At 46.8% G+C, this 17,903-nt stretch overlaps 1 protein-coding gene across 2 annotated transcripts in view; it reads right to left on the bottom strand.

Moving 5' to 3' along the window:
- usp3 (ubiquitin specific peptidase 3) overlaps positions 1-17,903 on the bottom strand; it is a 109,047-nt gene that overhangs the window by 61,045 nt on the left and 30,099 nt on the right. For both annotated transcript variants that reach the window (XM_078200133.1, XM_078200135.1), the window contains exons 3-4: positions 16,550-16,684; positions 6,766-6,849 (exon numbers count right to left, since the gene is read on the bottom strand). In XM_078200133.1, coding sequence (XP_078056259.1) covers positions 6,766-6,849; positions 16,550-16,684 — 219 coding nt within the window. The remainder of the gene's footprint in view (positions 1-6,765; positions 6,850-16,549; positions 16,685-17,903) is intronic.

Genomic DNA, 17,903 nt, shown 5'->3' with positions numbered 1-17,903 from the left:
GGAAGGCCTAAAAGATAAAGTCACGACATTCCAGATAAAATTAGGAGACAAACTTCCATTCTCAATATGGAATGCACACAAGAAACATTTCCCCCAATAGTATAAATAAATTAGATTCAAATGCACACTCTAATAACATACTACCTCAGCTATGCAATGAAAATTCCAGAGATGAAAGGATTGATGTATGAGCAGATATTAAACAGTTTGGGCCCATACTCGCTGGAGTTTAGAAGGACGACGGGGGATCTGATCGAGCGATATAAAATTTTAAAAGGGATTGATAAAGTAAGTGTTGACCAAATGTTTCCCCTTGTGGGGCAATCTAGAACAAGAGGTCACAGGAATAGGTTGCGAGGCGGTAGATTTAAAACCTGAGATGAGGAGGAACGACTTCTCGCAGGGGGGGGGGGTGAATTTGTGGAATTCGCTGCCCCAGAGCGCGGTGGAATCTGAATCGTAGAATAGTCTCAAGAAGGAGATAGATATATTTCTAATAGAAAGGGGATAAAGGGATATGGGGAACAGGTGGATGAGACCAGGGAGAGATCAGCCATGATCTGACTGCATGGCGGAGCAGGCTTAAAGGGCTGGATTTATTGACTCCTGCACCTAATTCCTATGTTTCTATCTAAAAGTCTACCTTTAATTAATTGAATACCAGTTTAAGATATTAAAAACCAGTGTGTAAATGGCTGCAAAAAGTGGAAGATTTAAAGCATTTGTAATAGGACCATCAAATGTACCTAAATATTTAATGGATCCTAACAGCTAAATACGGTTCTTACTTTTCTTCACTCAGTACATAATGGAATATTGTACCTGAATGAATAACTGCAGATCAATTTTTCAAATTAGTTCCTTCTTGACTTGCAACATGACTACCTAACGGATAAATAACCCATTCAGTATACCACTTGCACACATGGACACTAACTATAGCTCTGCTGCTGAAGTGATGAAGAGCATAATAAATCAAAACACGCTCGATAATCACTCGCTGCCTTTTGCAATAAAATTCGAGATTAAAGAGGATCGGTGATGTTCAGTACATTTTAGAGGGACGAGGAAGGGTTTAATTTTGTTCCAGTAGAATGCACGCAATTGAAAAATGATTCTCGGATGCAATTCTGTCTCCCACTCCTGTGCAATAACTCTATTCAAGGGCATACGTCAAACATATTCCACGAAACGTTTTAATACAAACTCAATACCTGCTACCCCTCAATCATATTGTGAAAGCTTTCATCAAATCATCTCGCCCAAAAAAAAGGCCATCAGTCTGCCGACAGAAAGTAAGGGAGCTCACCTTTCATTGCTGTATACTCATTCTCTAAGTAAAGCCTTCTTTCTACATTATGAGCAATGGGGGGGGGGGGGGGGGGGGGCACGGTGGCACAGTGGTTAGCACTGCTGCCTCACAGCGCCAGGGACCTGGGTTCGATTCCCAGCCTCGGGTCACTGTCTGTGTGGAGTCTGCACGCTCTCCCCGTGGTCTGCGTGAGTTTCCTCCGGGTGCTCCGGTTTCCTCCCACGATCCAAAGGTATGCGGGTTAGGTGGATTGACCATGCTAAATTGACCCTAGTGTCAGGGGGATTAGCAGGATAAAATGTGTGGAGTAGGGCCTGGGTGGGGTTGTGGTTGGTACAGACTCGATGGGCGGAACGGCGTCCTTTTGTACTGTAGGGATTCTATGATTAGTATTCAGGAGGATGACTAGGGGTGCAAGAATAAAGGGATATCACAATGATTTACATTTCTTGCCTCGACAACACAACGTTTCTTCTTTGACCAAACCGCCAGTTAATTGGATCTGACAAAAATGCAGCAGTCTATCTCAAAACCACTCCAGATTTATGAGAGTTGGAAATGTACACAGCTGATTGCCTGAGTCAGATAGAATTCAGGCATGACCCTGGAGGAATTTACAGTGAAGTCTGATCATTGCCTTCCTGTCAGACAAGGGAACAGCTCAGAGTGTACAATTCACTTGCTTTCTGGCCATCAGCACAGCCAATAAAAAATCAGAAGACTCTGGGTCAAGAATTACTTCAGGTCAGGAATTCCATTTAAATTTTTTTTTAAATCCTCGTTCGAAAGGTTACTTTTCTGTCAACTAACCATTTGCAAGTACTCTATAGCGGGGAGAGTGGGGAAAATGGGAAGGTGGTGGAGAAGGGAGATGAATTGTTGCATGTGACCTACTGGAATAGATAACAAGTTCCTTGGGTTGGCCCTCTTGTTAAAAGTAACATTTATTTTGCACACATTGTGGGAGGTTCCCTTGAAAACAAAGACATGTGGATCTTTCCCATTTGCAGCTACTGGCCTTTTTAAATAGTGTTTTCGAGATGGCAAATGCATACTATAAAGGAATGGGTTTCGATGTACCATAGAAACATAGAAATTAGAAGCAGGAGTAGGCCATTCAGCCCTCCGATCCTGCTCCGCCATTCATTTTAGTCAGGACTGATCATCGAATTCAATATCCCTTGATCCCTTTAGCTCCAAGAGCTATATCTAATTTCTTCTTGAAATCACACAACGTTTTGGCCTCAACTACACTTGGTGGTAGTGAATTCCACACATTCACCACGCTCTGGGTGAAGACATTTCTCCTCACCTCAGTTCGAAATGACCTTTTCTTATTTCTGACTTTTCATATATACCAATGCAGCGATAGACCATGGAGACTTAACTGAAAGCTTGGACAGTACAAGATGAGAAAACTCTGAGCTGTCAGGAAAATCATGATGTGGAGATGCCGGCGTTGGACTGGGGTAAACACAGTAAGAGTTTTAACAACACCAGGTTAAAGTCCAACAGGTTTATTTGGGGAACAACACATTTGCTACCAAATAAACCTGTTGGACTTTAACCTGGTGTTGTTAAAACTCTCACTGTCAGGAAAAGTCAGTGAAGATTTTTTGTTTTATTCATTCCTGGGACATGGGCGCCGCTGGCTGGCCAGCATTTATTGCCCATCCCTAGTTGCTCTTGGACCGAGTGTCTCGTTCAGCCATTTCAAGGGGCAGTTGAGTCAACCACATTGCTGTGGCTCTGGAGTCACATGTAGGCCAGACCGGGTAAGGATGGCAGATTTCCTTCCCTAAAGGACATTCGTGAACCAGATGGGTTTTTCTGACAATCGACAATGGTTTCAGACATCAGTAGATTCTTAATTCCAAATATTTTTAATTGAATTCAAACTCCACCATCTGCCGTGGCGGGATTCGAACCCAGGCCCCAGAACATTAGCTGAGTTTCTGGATTAATAGTCTAGCAATAATACTGCTAGGCCATCGCCTCCCCTATCTCTTCACAGGTGTTGCCTGATCTGTTGATTATTTCCAATATTTTCTGCTCTTATTTCAGACTTCCAGCATACCCAGTGTTTTTCATCTGAAATAGCATGTTGCCCTTAACTGCAGTGGAGTAAGAAAGTCTTGCAGCAATTACATAGGGCTTCAGTGAGACCACACCTGAAATACTGTGGTCTCTTTACCTAAAGGTGGGTATACTCATCTTAGAGTGTGCAAGGCTTCACTAAACTAATTCCTGGAATGTAGAGGTCTATCCTTTGAAGAGAGATAGAGTAGAAACAGGCTTGCATTCCCTGCCGTTTTGGAGAAGAAGAAGCAATCCCATTGAACTGCACAGAATTCTCAGCAGGCTTTACTCTCTTCCAAAGATACAAAAGCCTCAGGTCATGTACCAACTGACTCCAGAACAGCTTCTTCCCTGCTGCCACCTGACCCACCTCACACTAAGCTGATCTTTCTTTACACCCTAGGTATGACTGTAACACTACATTCTGCACTCTCTCCTGCTCTATGAACGGTATGCTTTGTCTGTATAGCGCGCATGAAACAATACTTTTCATTGTATACTAATACATGTGACAATAATAAATCAAAAAAGGTCTGGAGAAGTTAAACTCTCAATATGAGCGGGTCATCATTGAGGTACGAGATGAGGAGTAATTTCTTCACTCGGAGAATGGTGATTCTTTGGAATTCTCTGGTCTAGAGGGTTGTGAATGCTTCCGCCATTCTGTGTATTAGAGACTGAGATTGATGGAGTTTTGGAAACTAAGGGATATGGGATTATGGCAGGAAAATGGAGCACAGTGAAAGTTCAGCCATGATCTTTATTGACTAGCGGAAGGGGGTCTACGGGCCTTTTCCTGCCCCTGTTTCTTGCTCTTACGCAAGACTTTCAGAAGCTCACAACACAAGGTGAGGTACTTTTCTACCTTCTTCCGTCGGGGAAAAAAATACAAAAGTCTGAGGTCACGTACCAGCTGACTCAAGAACAGCTTCTTCCCTGCCGCCATCAGACTTTTGAGTAGACCTACCTTATATTAAGCTGACCTTTCTCTACACCCTATCAATAGGGGTGGCACAGTGGTTAGCACTGCTGCCTCACAGCGCTATGGACCCAGGTTTGAGTTGGGTCACTGTCTATGCGGAATCTGCACGTTCTCCCCGTGTCTGTGGGTTTCCTCCGGGAGCTCCGGTTTCCTCCCACAGTCCAAAAGACATATTCCACGAAATGTTTTAATACAAACTCAATACCTGCCACAGTTCGAAAGAAGTGCTGGTTAGGTGCATTGGTCATGCTAAATTCTCCCTCAGTGTACCCGAACAGGCGCCGGAGTGTGGCGACTAGGGGATTTTCACAGTAACTTCATTGCAGTGTTAATGTGTCTACTTGTGACACAAATAAATAAACTTTCAAAAATTACGGCAACACTATATTCTGCACCCTTTCCTTTCTTTCTCCCCTACTTACTTTATGAACGGTATGCGTTGTCTGCATAAAACACAAGAAACAATACTTTTCACTGTATCCCAATACACGAGGCGGCACAGTGGGTTAGCACTGCTGCCTCACAGCGCCAGGGACCTGGGTTCGATTCCCGGCTTGGGTCACCGGTCTGCGCGGAGTCTGCACGTTCTCCCCGTGTCTGCGTGGGTTTCCTCCCACAGTCCGAAAGACGTGCTGGTTAGGGTGCATTGACCCGAACAGGCGCTGGAGTGCGGCGACCGGGGGAATTTCACAGTAACTTCATTGCGGCGTTAATGTAAGACTTACTTGTGACTAATAAATAAACTTTACAACACGTGACAATAATAAATCAAATCAAATAAATGCAAGGGTTTTTAAAAAAATCATGCCTCCCCCACCCAACTCTCGCCTCAAAACAAAACCTTTAATTTAGTATTTCCACAATAATACAAATTACAAGTACCTAAAACGTGCAAGCAAAATGTGACTTCACTGCTCAGGCTGGAGTAGAAACAGAATTAAAATTTGTATTTCGCAATGGAAAATAAGAGTTCAACAGAAACCAAAGTGAACAAGAAGGAAAACAAGTACTTGTGGCTTCAAATGAAAGCGTTCAATTATCCAGGCCACTGGTATGTTTGGCCATAAATTTGTTCTTTGACGACCAGAACACACACCTCCCAAGATCAGCAGAAACTGCTTTCAGTGAGATTCTTAACTCAGCAAGATATCCCCCTTTGACAGAAAACGGATAAAACCACAGCTCTGTAGGTGGCGAAGTTTTCACCCCTGTGGAAACTTGAAGCCAGCGGCATTCCTCACAGAGCCGGAAGTCAATTGTTCGGGAAGCGCCAACCAGAGCGCCAATGTGGGAAAGCCATTCCCTACGACTTTAACCCTTTCAACCAAGGCCAAGCTGATTGGGAACTGAACCGAGTAAAGCAGAGGAGTGACGCAAGGCGGCATTACTTCTGCTACAAAGAACTATAATATCCCAGTCTAGCAACTCTCATATTTAGGAGCGGCTTTCAAAGTTGTTAACATTAACAACTATTTTACAAAGCCATGTGAGGTCAGAGCTATGACTCAAGCAGAATGACAAGTTAAAATTATAATAACTCACCAACCGCATTTCCAAAAGAGTGGGGCAGCACGGTGGCACAGCGGGTTAGCACTGCTGCCTCACAGCACCAGGGTCCCAGGTTCAATTCCCGGCTCGGGTCACTGTCTGCGCGGAGTCTGCACGTTCTCCCCGTGTCTGCGTGGGTTTCCTCCGGTTTCCTCCCACAGTCCGAAAGACGTGCTAGTTAGGTGCATTGGCCATGCTAAATTCTCCCTCAGTGTACCCGGACAGGCGCCGGAGTGTGGCAACTAGGGGACTTTTGCAGTAACTTCATTGCAGTATTAATGTAAGCCAACTTGTGACACTAGTAAATAAACTTCAAACCCCTCCATCTGGTGTGATCCAATTTTCTATTGATAACCCCACAGCAAACTCTAGATAGAACAAACTAGAGTTAGTTTATTCATAAGAACTAGGAGCAGGAGTAGGCCATCTGGCCTCTCGAATCTGCTCCGCCATTTAATAAGATCATGGCTGATCTTTTCATGGACTCAGCTCCACTTACCGCCCGCTCACCAGGCACCAAAATGTGGCGGCTAGGGGATTTTCGCAGTAACTTCATTGCAGTGTTAATGTAAGCCTACTTGTGACACTAATAAATAAAAAGTATTTTAGAAGCTTCGAACGGAAAGACAAACGTACATGTGATTGAGTTCCCCCACTCTCATCTTTTAGTTCCCTTGGGAGCTATATTCGTCTCAAGAGCTTACTTTGGGGATCCGCACCAAATTCTTCTCTGAATTCTGCTTTTTTTTTTGAGTTCCAAAACCGGAATCTAAGGACAGATAAACTAATCGAGAAAATAAACCTCAGAACACTCAAGTGATGCCAGTAACTTATTCACACATACTTCTCCAAGTTCTGTAGATGCTCTCTGACCCTCTGGACCAGGTCCATCTTGGTATCATTCACCACAAAGTCATCACATCTGTAACTAGAAACAAAAATAAAACAGAATGCACATTAAAAATCAGCAGTTGTCTCTTTTCTCCTCAATGCTATTGATCCCTTCAAATGATTGTACATCACTTGATAAAACAGTTCACCTCCTGTGGCAACATGCACAGGAAGTCATAAGAACTAGGAGCAGGAGTAGGCCATCTGGCCCCTCGAGCCTGCTCCGCCATTCAATAAGATAGATAGATAGATACCCTACAGTGCAGAAAGAGGCCCTTCGGCCCATCGAGTCCGCACCGACCACAATCCCACCCAGGCCCTATCCCCATATTCCTATCCCCATATCCCTACATATTTTACCCATTAATCCCTCTAACCTACACATCTCAGGACTCTAAGGGGCAATTTTAGCATGGCCAATCAACCTAACCTGCACATCTTTGGACTGAGGAAACCGGAGCACCCGGAGGAAACCCACGCAGACACGAGGAGAATGTGCAAACTCCACACAGACAGTGACCCAAGCCGGGAATCGAACCCAGGTCCCTGGAGCTGTGAAGCAGCAGTGCTAACCACTGTGCTACCGTGCCGCCCAATAAATAATTGGCGGCATGGCTGATCTTTTTTCGTGGTCTCAGCTCCACTTACCCGCCCGCTCACCATAACCCTTAATTCCTTTACTGTTCAAAAATTTATCTATCCTTGCCTTAAAAACATTCAACGAGGTAGCCTCAACTGCTTCACTGGGCAGGGAATTCCACAGATTCACAACCCTTTGTGTGAAGAAGGTCCTCCTCAACTCAGTCCTAAATCTGCTCCCCCTTATTTTGAGGCCATGCCCCCGGTTCTAGTTTCACCCGCCAGTGGAAACAACCTCCCTGCTTCTATCTTATCTATCCCCTTCATAATCTTATATGTTTCTATAAGATTTCCCCTCATTCTTCTGAATTCCAATGAGTATAGCCCCAGTCTACTCAGTCTCTCCTCATAAGCCGACCCTCTCAAATCTTATATGTTTCTATAAGATCTATAAGTCAAGACAAAGGCCCTGATTTTACTGGCATGCCTGCCCCGAAATCGGGGCGGGCGAGGCTCGCAGAACGGCATTCTCCGTTGGCCTCGGGCCCAATCTTACGAGCCTCGGGCAGGCGTGCCAATGTCGGCCAAAGAGTCACCTTCAGGTGAAGGAGCGGCAACAAAGAACAAGGATATTCAGATGGGATTTCTGTCCACATCTCTCAGAGTCGTGTTATTCCAACTTTATTGTAACCCGTTGGCATTTCCGTCACCGCTGGCAGGAGGGTACAACTGCAGCGTAAGGGTCATCGCCATTAAAAATCCAGACAAAAGAAAATATTTCGAATGGAAAGGCGGCCTGGGCTTTCTTGGAAACTTTCGACAAAGTACAAGTGGTGTTTGTCCCTTGTCTTTCCTGAGGGAACACTCGTGTAACTGGTTTACGATAGTTCCATGCCAAGACAGTACATGCATTTCCTTGATCTTTTGTGTTGCATCCAAGAGGCATTTTCCCAAACCTTCTGCCGCTTTTTTAAAGTCTGTTTTTAAGGGATTTAATTTCAAACAAAATGCCATCGGTGTGGTGCACTCAATTTTTATTTTTTTTGGGGCCTGCGCAGACGCAACCTCCCCCCTTCCTCCCTCCGCCCCATGAGCGGCACGGTGGGACAGTGGTTAGCACTGCTGCCTCATAGCACCAGGGACCCGGGTTCGATTCCCGGCTTGGGTCACTGTCTGTGTGGAGTCTGCACATTCTACCCGTGTCTGCGTGGGTTTCCTCCGGGTGCTCCGGTTTCCTCCCACGGTCCAAAGATGTGCGGGTTAGGTGGATTGGCCATGCTAAATTAATTATAGAAACCCTACAGTGCAGAAGGAGGCCATTCGGCCCATCGAGTCTGCACCGACCACAATCCCACCCACGCCCTACCCCCAAATATTTACCCGCTAATCCCTCTAACCTATGCATCAGGACTCTAGGGGGCAATTTTTTTAACCTAGCCAATCAACCTAACCCGCACATCTTTGGACTGTGGGAGGAAACCAGAGCACCCGGAGGAAACCCACGCAGACACGAGGAGAATGTGCAAACTCCACACAGACAGTGACCTGAGCCAGGAATCGAACCCGGGACCCTGGAGCTGTGAAGCAGCAGTGCTAACCACTGTGCTACCGTGTCGTCCCAAATTGCCCCTTAGTGTCAGGGAGATTAGCAGGGTAAATACATGGGGTTACAGGGATAGGGTCGGGGTGGGATAGTTGTCGGTGTAGGCTTAATGACAGTAACACTACATTCTGTACTCTCTCCTTTTCCTTCTCTATGAAGGGTATGCTCTGTGAGTGTGCGGGTTAGGTTGATTGGCCATGCTAAATTGCCCATTTGTGTCCCCTGGATGCGTAGGTTGGAGGGATTAGCGGAGTAAATATGTGGGGTTACAGGGATAGGGTCTGTGTAGGATTGTTGTCGGCGCAGACTCGATGGGCCGAATGGCCTCCTACTGCACTGTAGGGAGTCTATGATCGTATGGTCCCTTCCCCCAGTCGTACGAATTCAGAATGACTAAGCAGCTGAAATGGTCTCCAAAGTTAGCTCTCCCTTGCGCAATGAAGGATGATTAAATGTAGAAGAGGGAAGACGGTTAAAAGGGAAGTGTCATGCCAGAAGACAGCATTCAGAAACCTTTCCCCAACAGCAGCAGGAACACTTGACACAAGTTTCCGAGGTTAATTTTTAAAAAAATTAGCAGTAAAATCAGTGCAAAATGCGCTGTAACTGCAAACAAAAAAATTCAGGGCTGAAGTATTCGAAGATGCAAGATTACGGAAAGAAATGCACAACTTTTAAACACAATTCAAGTGACTAATCATCTTTCATTTTAAGTTGTTATTGGTGTAAATTCCAAATATTTAGCAGTAACTATTTATAGCAGAAAAGACAAGTTATGGTGCCTGTAATGTCCGGGCATGGCGGGACTGTTGTACGAGGAGAGATTGACTCGGTTAGGACTGTTTTCGCTGGAGTTCAGGCGAATGAGGGGGGGGATCTCATAGAGACTTATAAAATTCTAACAAGACTAGACAGGGTAAGTGCAGGGAGGATGTTCCCGATGGTGGGGGAGTCCAGAACCAGGGGTCACAGTCTGAGGATTCGGGGTAGACCATTTAGGACGGAGGTGAGGAGACATTTCTTCACACCTAGAGCGGTGAGCCTGTGGAATTCATTACCACAGGAAGTAGCTGATGCCAAAACATTGAATGTATTCAAGAGGCGGCTGGATATAGCACTTGGGGCGAATGGGGTCAAAGGTTATGGGGAGAAAGCAGGATCAGGCTATTGAGTTGGACGATCAGCCATGATGGTGGTGAACGGCGGAGCAGGCTCGAAGGGCCGAATGGCCTCCTCCTGCTCTTATCTTCTGTGTTTCTAACTGCAAGGATTGGCCTCAAGACATTTTCAAACAGGAAACACGTGACAAAGCAGCAAGGTTACTTGCAGCATCAAGGAAAAGATGTGTAATGATGTGTGACCGAGGTTTCCTAAAGTATTTAATTCAAAAACAAACTGCGTATTTCTTGTGCAACATGTGCGGTTCTCAAGGAGAAATCTGCAATCCCAGATGCATGATAAATTGGAGAAAAACTGCTGCTGATTTTATAATTTTAAACTGGCTGCCTTTCAAGTTAATTAAATTCATGAGGAGCAACTCAAAGTTTAGTTTGCACTCACCCTGTGGGTCAGGTTCCACCTCTGCTCACAGTTCATTCAGCGACTTGTCTGTCGCCTCAAATGAAAAGTGGCAGCACTGACTAACTGGAACATTCAGGATACACAAAACCAGCCTGGAATTGTGCCCAATAAGAAGTCTCACAACACCAGGTTAAAGTCCAACAGGTTTATTTGGTAGCAAATACCATAAGCTTTCGGAGCTTGCTGCTCCTTCGTCAGATGGAGTGGTCTCTCCATCTGAGACCACTCCATCTGACGAAGGAGCAGCGCTCCGAAAGCTTATGGTATTTGCTACCAAATAAACCTGTTGGACTTTAACCTGGTGTTGTGAGACTTCTTACTGTGCTTACCGCAGTCCAACGCCGGCATCTCCACATTGTGCCCAATGGCAGTGTTAGCTCCTCGGACCCGCAATGATGGTTATGCAATGCAGAAATACCAGGATTTGGGCAGCACAGCGGCACTGCTGCCTCACAGTGTCAGGGACGCGGGTTCGATTCCCAGTTTGGGGCATTGTCTGTGTGGAGTTTGCACATTCCCCCCCGTGTCTGCTTGGGTTTCCTCCGGGTGCTCCGGTTTCCTCCCACAGTCCAAAGATGTGCAGGTTAGGTGCATGGGCAATTTAGCACGGCCATTGTGTCCCGGGATGCGTAGGTTAGAGGAGTTAGCGGGGTAAATATGTGGGGTTACGGGGATAGGGCCTGGGTGGGATTGTTGTCGATGCAGACTCGATGGGCCGAATGGCCTCTCTCTGCACTGTAGGGATTCTATGATACTCCAAATACATTTACATAAAATCATAGAATCCTACAGCGCAGGAAGAGGCCATTCGGCCCATCGAGTCTGCACCAACCACAATCCCACCCAGGCCCTATCCCCATATCCCTACATATTTACCCACTAATCCCTCTAACCTACGCATCCCGGGACACTAAGGGGCAATTTAGAATGGCCAATCAACCTAGCCCGCACATCTTTGGACTGTGGGAGGAAACCGGAGTACCCGGAGGAAACCCACGCAGACACGGGGAGAATGCGCAAACTCCACACAGACAGCGACCCGAGCCGGGATTCGAACCCAGGTCCCTGGAGCTGTGAACCAGCAGTGCTAACTACTGTGCTACCGTGCTGAATATTAATCCTTGTTAACACCTCATTTTTCCACAGCTGATGCCTCACCCTGTACAGTAAAATATCTAATACATCGAAGAGAATAGATTTCCAATTTCTCAATACTTTTTAATGAAGTGATTCAGAAGCACAATCAAAATTACAATGTCAGGACTTCACCCACACTTCCTCTCCTCCTCTTGCGCAATGTTAAATTGCAGAAGTAAAGATGACTGATAATAGAGATTTGAAAGCAATTAATGCTGTGCTCCCTGGGACATTATTTTCTGACTCTGCTCCTTGCTGTGCTGAGCAGGACTAGGGTGCCAAAATTCCCCAAAACAACCAGCAGAAGATGACAGGACACACGGGTGTCTGCATTCCTGTTTAACAAATGCAGCACGGCGGCACAGTGGGTTAGCACTGCTGCCTCACAGCGCCAGGGACCCGAGTTCGATTCCCGGCTTGGGTCACTGTCTGTGCGAAGTCTGCACGTTCTCCCCGTGTCTGCCTGGGTTTTCCTCCGGGTGCTCCAGTTTCCTCCCACAGTCTGACAGATGTGATGGTTAGGCACATTGAGGGGGAATTTAGCACGGCCAATGTACCCGAACAGACGCCGAAGTGTGGCGACTAGGGGATTTTCACAGTAACTTCATTGCAGTGTTAATGTAAGCCTACTTGCGACACTAATAAATAAACTTTAAACTTAAAGAACAGGGGGTGTCAGGAGGGGGGCATGCACAACGGGTCAAGAGTCAGAGAGCAACAGAGTACTGGGATGGGGAAATTGCAGGGTCAGAGGAAGTTTCAGAGATAGTGAGAGATAAGACAGTACCAAGGGAGTGCTATATTAGGTGACATGCTATTTTGCTTAGATGAGAGATGAGATGGAGCGGCACGGTGACACAGTGGTCAGCACTGCTGCCTCACAGCGCCAGGGACCCGGGTTCGATTCCTGGCTTGGGTCACCGTCTGTGTGGCCAGCACTGCTGCCTCACAGCGCCAGGGACCCGGGTTTGATTCCTGGCTTGGGTCACCGTCTGTGTGGCGTTTGCACATTCTCCCCGTGTCTGCGTAGGTTTTTTCTGGGTGCTCCGGTTTCCCCTCTCAGTCCGAAAGACGTGCTGGCTCGTTGCACTGGCCATGCTAAATTCTCTCTCCGTGTACCCGAACAGGCTCCGGAGTGTGGCGACTAGGGGATTTTTGCAGTAACTTCATTACAGTGTTAACGTAAGCCTACTTGTGACACTAATAAATAAATTTTAAACTGGTTCGCACCACTGCAGCACCAGGGAACCAGGTTCAATTCCGGCCTTGGGTTACTGCCTGTGTGGAGTTTGCAGGGTCTCCCCACGTCTGCGTGGGTTTCCTCCGGGTGCTCTGGTTTCCTTCCACAATCCAAAGATGCGCAGGTTAAGCGGAATGGCCAGGCTATATTGCCCCTTAGTGTCCCAAGATGTGTAGGTCGGGTGGTTTAGCTATGGGTTACAAAGATAGCAGAGAAGGTCGCAGCTAAGTGGTTAAGGCGTTGGATTTGAAATCCAATGGGGGTTTCCTCGCGCAGGTTTGAGTCCTGCTCGCAGCGAGTGTGTTTGAAGTTGTTTAGAGGGATAGGGCAAGGTGAGATACACTGTCAGAGAGTCGGTGCAGACTCAATCGGCCAAATGGCCTCCTTCTGCACTGCAGGGATTGTATGAAATTTGAAAGCCTTATTTTTAAACCATCACAAACAGGGATACACAGCTGAGTGAAATCCCAGTTCTGGAAAAGAGAGCAATGCTACACATCCCAGCAGGACTACCGAACCTCTTTGCAATTCTGTATGCAACCCGAGCTAGATCCAAATACATGCAGCACCTGCAAGGCCAAATCTCACAAAGGTAGCTTCACTACATGTGCTGAATCATGTTATTGAGTTAGCAGCAACAGAAAGCTTACAATGCCGTAATTGTACGATCATCCAGTCTTCCCCTAGCCTGTCATGAATACTGCAGAATACCTTTGTTACTGGGGCAGGTGTAAACCCAGGAGATTAGTCAGACATGGGGAGAATATTAAAACGAACAGGCTGCCCTCACCTCAGAGTGTGCTGCACTGCACTCAGCTGAAGGAAGGTCTCTCTTACTGCAGAATCACACACAAAAGCCCTGAGAAAAATTGCCTGAGGACCGGGTAAAAGGTGCAGACCACAAATAGTTTAAATTGACATGAAGATTTAGTAAGAGCTCTGGAATAGTCAATCAGAGTATTTGGATGCCGATTACCACTGTGTGAGTGGCAGTACATGGAGATATTAGCTGATGCTTGGTGAACCAAGAATAACACCACAGATCTAAAGCTGACACTTGACTGTTTTATCACCACCATCATGAAAAGGCTGCCACTGCTTGTAGTTTTGTTTCCAGAAGTAGGAAGGGGCGGCATGGTGGCACAGTGGTTAGCACCGCTGCTTCACAGCACCAGGTACCCGGGTTTGATTCCCGGCTTGGGTCACTGTCTGTGCGAAGTCTGCATGTTTTCCCCGTGTCTGCGTGGGTTTCCTCCGGGTGCTCCGGTTTCCTCCCACAGTCCAAAGATGTGTGGGTTAGGGTGCATTGGGCATGCTAAATTGCCCCTTAGTGATGGGGGACTGGCTAGGGTAAATACATGGGGTTATGGGGATCGGGCCTGGGTGGGATTGTTGTCGGTTCAGGCTCGATGGGCCGAATGGCCTCCTTCTGCACTGTTGGATTCTATGATTGTCTGTGTGGACAGTCGCACATTCTCCCCATGTCTGTGTGGGTTTCCTCCAGGTGCTCTCCGGTTCCCTCCCACACAGGTTAGGTACATTGGCCATGCTAAATTGCCCCTTAGTGTCAGGGAGATTAGCAGGGTAAATATGTGGGGTTACGGGGATAGGGCCTGGGTGGGATTCTAGTCGGTGCACTCGATGGGCTGAATGGCCTCCTCCTGCACTGTAAGGATTCTATGACTTTAAATTGAAATTTTTTTTTTTAAATATTAAGATTTTTGGACCTGGCTGCCCTGTTTCTCTGCAAATGTTTGGCTAGGATAGGTTTTGGGGATATATCTGGTCTGTCCTTGGATAAGATGCTACTTAAGATGCAAGTTCTTTTCAGGCAAATTGAAAATTAATTTTTGGAATAGTAATGTTGAGCAATTATAACACAATGATGCGTTAACCATATTTGGAGAAGCCATTGTTTCTGCTTCAATAATTATAACGTGATATCATAGAATCATAGTGCAGAAGGAGTCCATTCTGCCCATCAAACCTACACAGAAAACAATCTCACCCAGGCCTTATCCCCGTAACTCCACGTATTTTATGCCATTGCTGAGTGCCCATTGTGTCAAGACAATTCCATTCTTATCAGGTGCAGGATCCAATCACTTGGGTGGGGTGGGGGTCTCAGACATTACCATCCTGACATAGGGTATGTACCTCCCCCTCACTTACCCACCCCCCCCCCCCCCCCTCCCCTCCACTCTTAGCCAACGTAAAAGATTCTCCTGAATCACTAGGCCTTAACTACCCAAATGGATGCCAGAGTGTGGTCTCTAGTGGATTTTCACAGTAGGTTCATTGCAGTGTTAATGTAAGCCTACTTGTGACACTAACAGGGGGCATCAGGAGGAGGGCATGCACACGAGGCCAAGAGTCACAGAGCAACAAAATATTGGGATGGGGAAATTACAGGATCAGAGGAAGTTTCAGAGATAGTGAGAGATAAGACGGTACCGGGGAGCGATACATTAGACGATGTGCTGTCTTGCTTAGATGAGAGATGAGATAGGGCAGCATGGTGCACAATGGTTAGCACTGCTGCCTAACACCGCCAGGGACCTGGGTTCGACTCCCAGCTTGGGTTACTGTCTGTGTGTAGAGTTTGCACAATTTCCCTGCATCTGCGTGGGTTTACTCCGGGTGCTCCGATCTCCTCCCACAGTCCAAAGATGTGCAGCTTAGGTGGATTGGCCATGCTAAATTGCCCCATAGTGTCAGGGAGACTAGTTAGGGTAAATGCATGGGGTTATGGGCACAGTAAGAGGTCTCACAACACCAGGTTAAAGACAGACTCACCTGATGAAGGGGAAGCGCTCCAAAAGCTCGTGCTACCAAATAAACCTGTTGGACTTTAACCCGGTGTTGTGAGACTTCTTACTGTGCCCACATCAGTCCAACGCCGGCATCTCCACATCTTGGGGTTATGGGGATAGGGCCTGGGTGGGATTGTGGCTGGTGCAGACTCGATGGGCCGAATGGCCTCCTCCTGCACTGTAGGGATTCTATGATTGCGATGTTACCCCAAGGAAAGAAGCAAGAAATACTCCTCCCTGTCCAAGCCAGGACTTTCATCCCTCGGTCTGAAAGATTATCTGGTCATGTATCCGTTCTGCTGCTTGTGTGACCTTGGCGTACGTACAACCTGGCTGTGCTGAAATCCACAGGAATGGCAATAATCAGATCTCCAGTTAAAGGCTAAGCTTGAGATTTCTCTGCCTCCTGGCTAACATTTTCCTTTCAATCGACTCCGCTGCAGAAAATAACCCCCCCCACCCCCGCCGTTTGCTCTGAAACACTTTAGAACATGATGCAGTGCTATGTAACCCAAGCATGTTCATTCTCTTCCTCTGCGCAGGTTTCAAAAGAGACAGAAACGTCAGGGTTTCTGTGCTGTTGAAAAGCCCAAAACATTTTGGCTAAGACCCACATTAAGCACTTGCTTAGGTTTCTCGAGGCAAATTTCATCCAGCGCTGAAGGTCAGGCAGTGGCAGATCCTTCAATTTTAAGGAATGTTCGCTAAAGTGTACATCGAGAGCTGCAGCTCGAAGAATTTACTGCAAAGCCTGTGTTAACACCAGTGTTTGACCTTCACGTACCAGTAAGTGCTGTAACTACTGCAATCCATACACACTGCGTGCTGCAACTTCTCTTTTTCGTGCTTTTCTGACTTTTTAAGGTTGGAATTAATCTGGGCGTCTTCATAGTGTTTCTTGGCGTGTCCATTCACGTATCTGCAAATTAAAAAAAAAAATTCAGAAGGATTCAGCTCTCGACCGTCACCATTTATTGATGTCTCGACTTTTCATTTCTCCTCTGTCTGTACCTGGTACAGCGTTGTCAAAGATGCCATCTTTCTGAAGAGACATTAAACCTCCCTGCCCTGTTTGATCTCCCTCATAGAATTATAGAATCCCTGCAGTGCAGAAGGAGGCCATTCGGCCCATCGAGTCTGCACTGACCACAATCCCACCCAGGCCCTATCCCCATAACCCCACATATTTACCCCGCTAGCCCCCCTCCCGAAATTAAGGGCCAATTTAGCATGGCCACTCCACCTTGCCTTTCAGGTGAATACTAAAGATCCTATGGAAACAAAGAGCCGGGTGCGGCATGGTGGCACAGTAGTTAGCACTGTTGCCTCACAACACCAGGGACCCGGGTTCAATTCCCAGCTTGGGTCACTGTCGGTGCGGAGTTTGCACGTTCTCCCCACATCAGTGTGGGTTTCCTCCGGGTGCTCCGGTTTACTCCCACAGTCCGAAAGACGTGCTGGTTAGATGCATTGGCCATGCTAAATTCTCCCTCAGTGAACCCGAACAGGGATTGGAGCCATAGAGTCATAGAGGTTTACAGCATGGAAACAGGCCCTTCGTCCAACTTGTCCATGCTGCCCTTTTTTTAAAAACCCACAAAAGTGGAGTGTGGCGACTAGGGAATTTTCACAGTAACTTCATTGCACTGTTAATGTCTACATCAACGGGGATGAAGTAGAAAGGGTCGAGAACTTCAAGTTTTTAGGTGTCCAGATCACCAATAACCTGTCCTGGTCCCCCCCATGCCAACTCTATAGTTAAGAAAGCCCACCAACCCCTCTACTTTCTCAGAAGACTAAGGAAATTTGGCATGTCAGCTACGACTCTCATCAACATTTACAGATGCACCATAGAAAGCATTCTTTCTGGTTGTATCACAGCTTGGTATGGCTCCTGCTCTGCCCAAGACCGCAAGGAACTACAAAAGGGTCATGAATGTAGCCCAATCCATCTCGCAAACCAGCCTCCCACCCATTGACTGTGTCTACACTTCCCGCTGCCTCGGCAAAGCAGCCAGCGTAATTAAGTACCCCATGCACCCCGGACATTCTCTCTTCCACCTTCTTCCTTCGGGAAAAAGATACAAAAGTCTGAGGTCATGTACAAAGAACAAAGAACAAAGAACAATACAGCACAG

This window comes from Mustelus asterias, chromosome 29 (genome assembly GCF_964213995.1).
Source record: "Mustelus asterias chromosome 29, sMusAst1.hap1.1, whole genome shotgun sequence".
Lineage (NCBI taxonomy): Eukaryota > Metazoa > Chordata > Chondrichthyes > Carcharhiniformes > Triakidae > Mustelus > Mustelus asterias.
The sequence above is the reverse complement of the archived record's forward strand: the minus strand, read 5'-3'. Positions and strand labels throughout refer to the sequence as shown.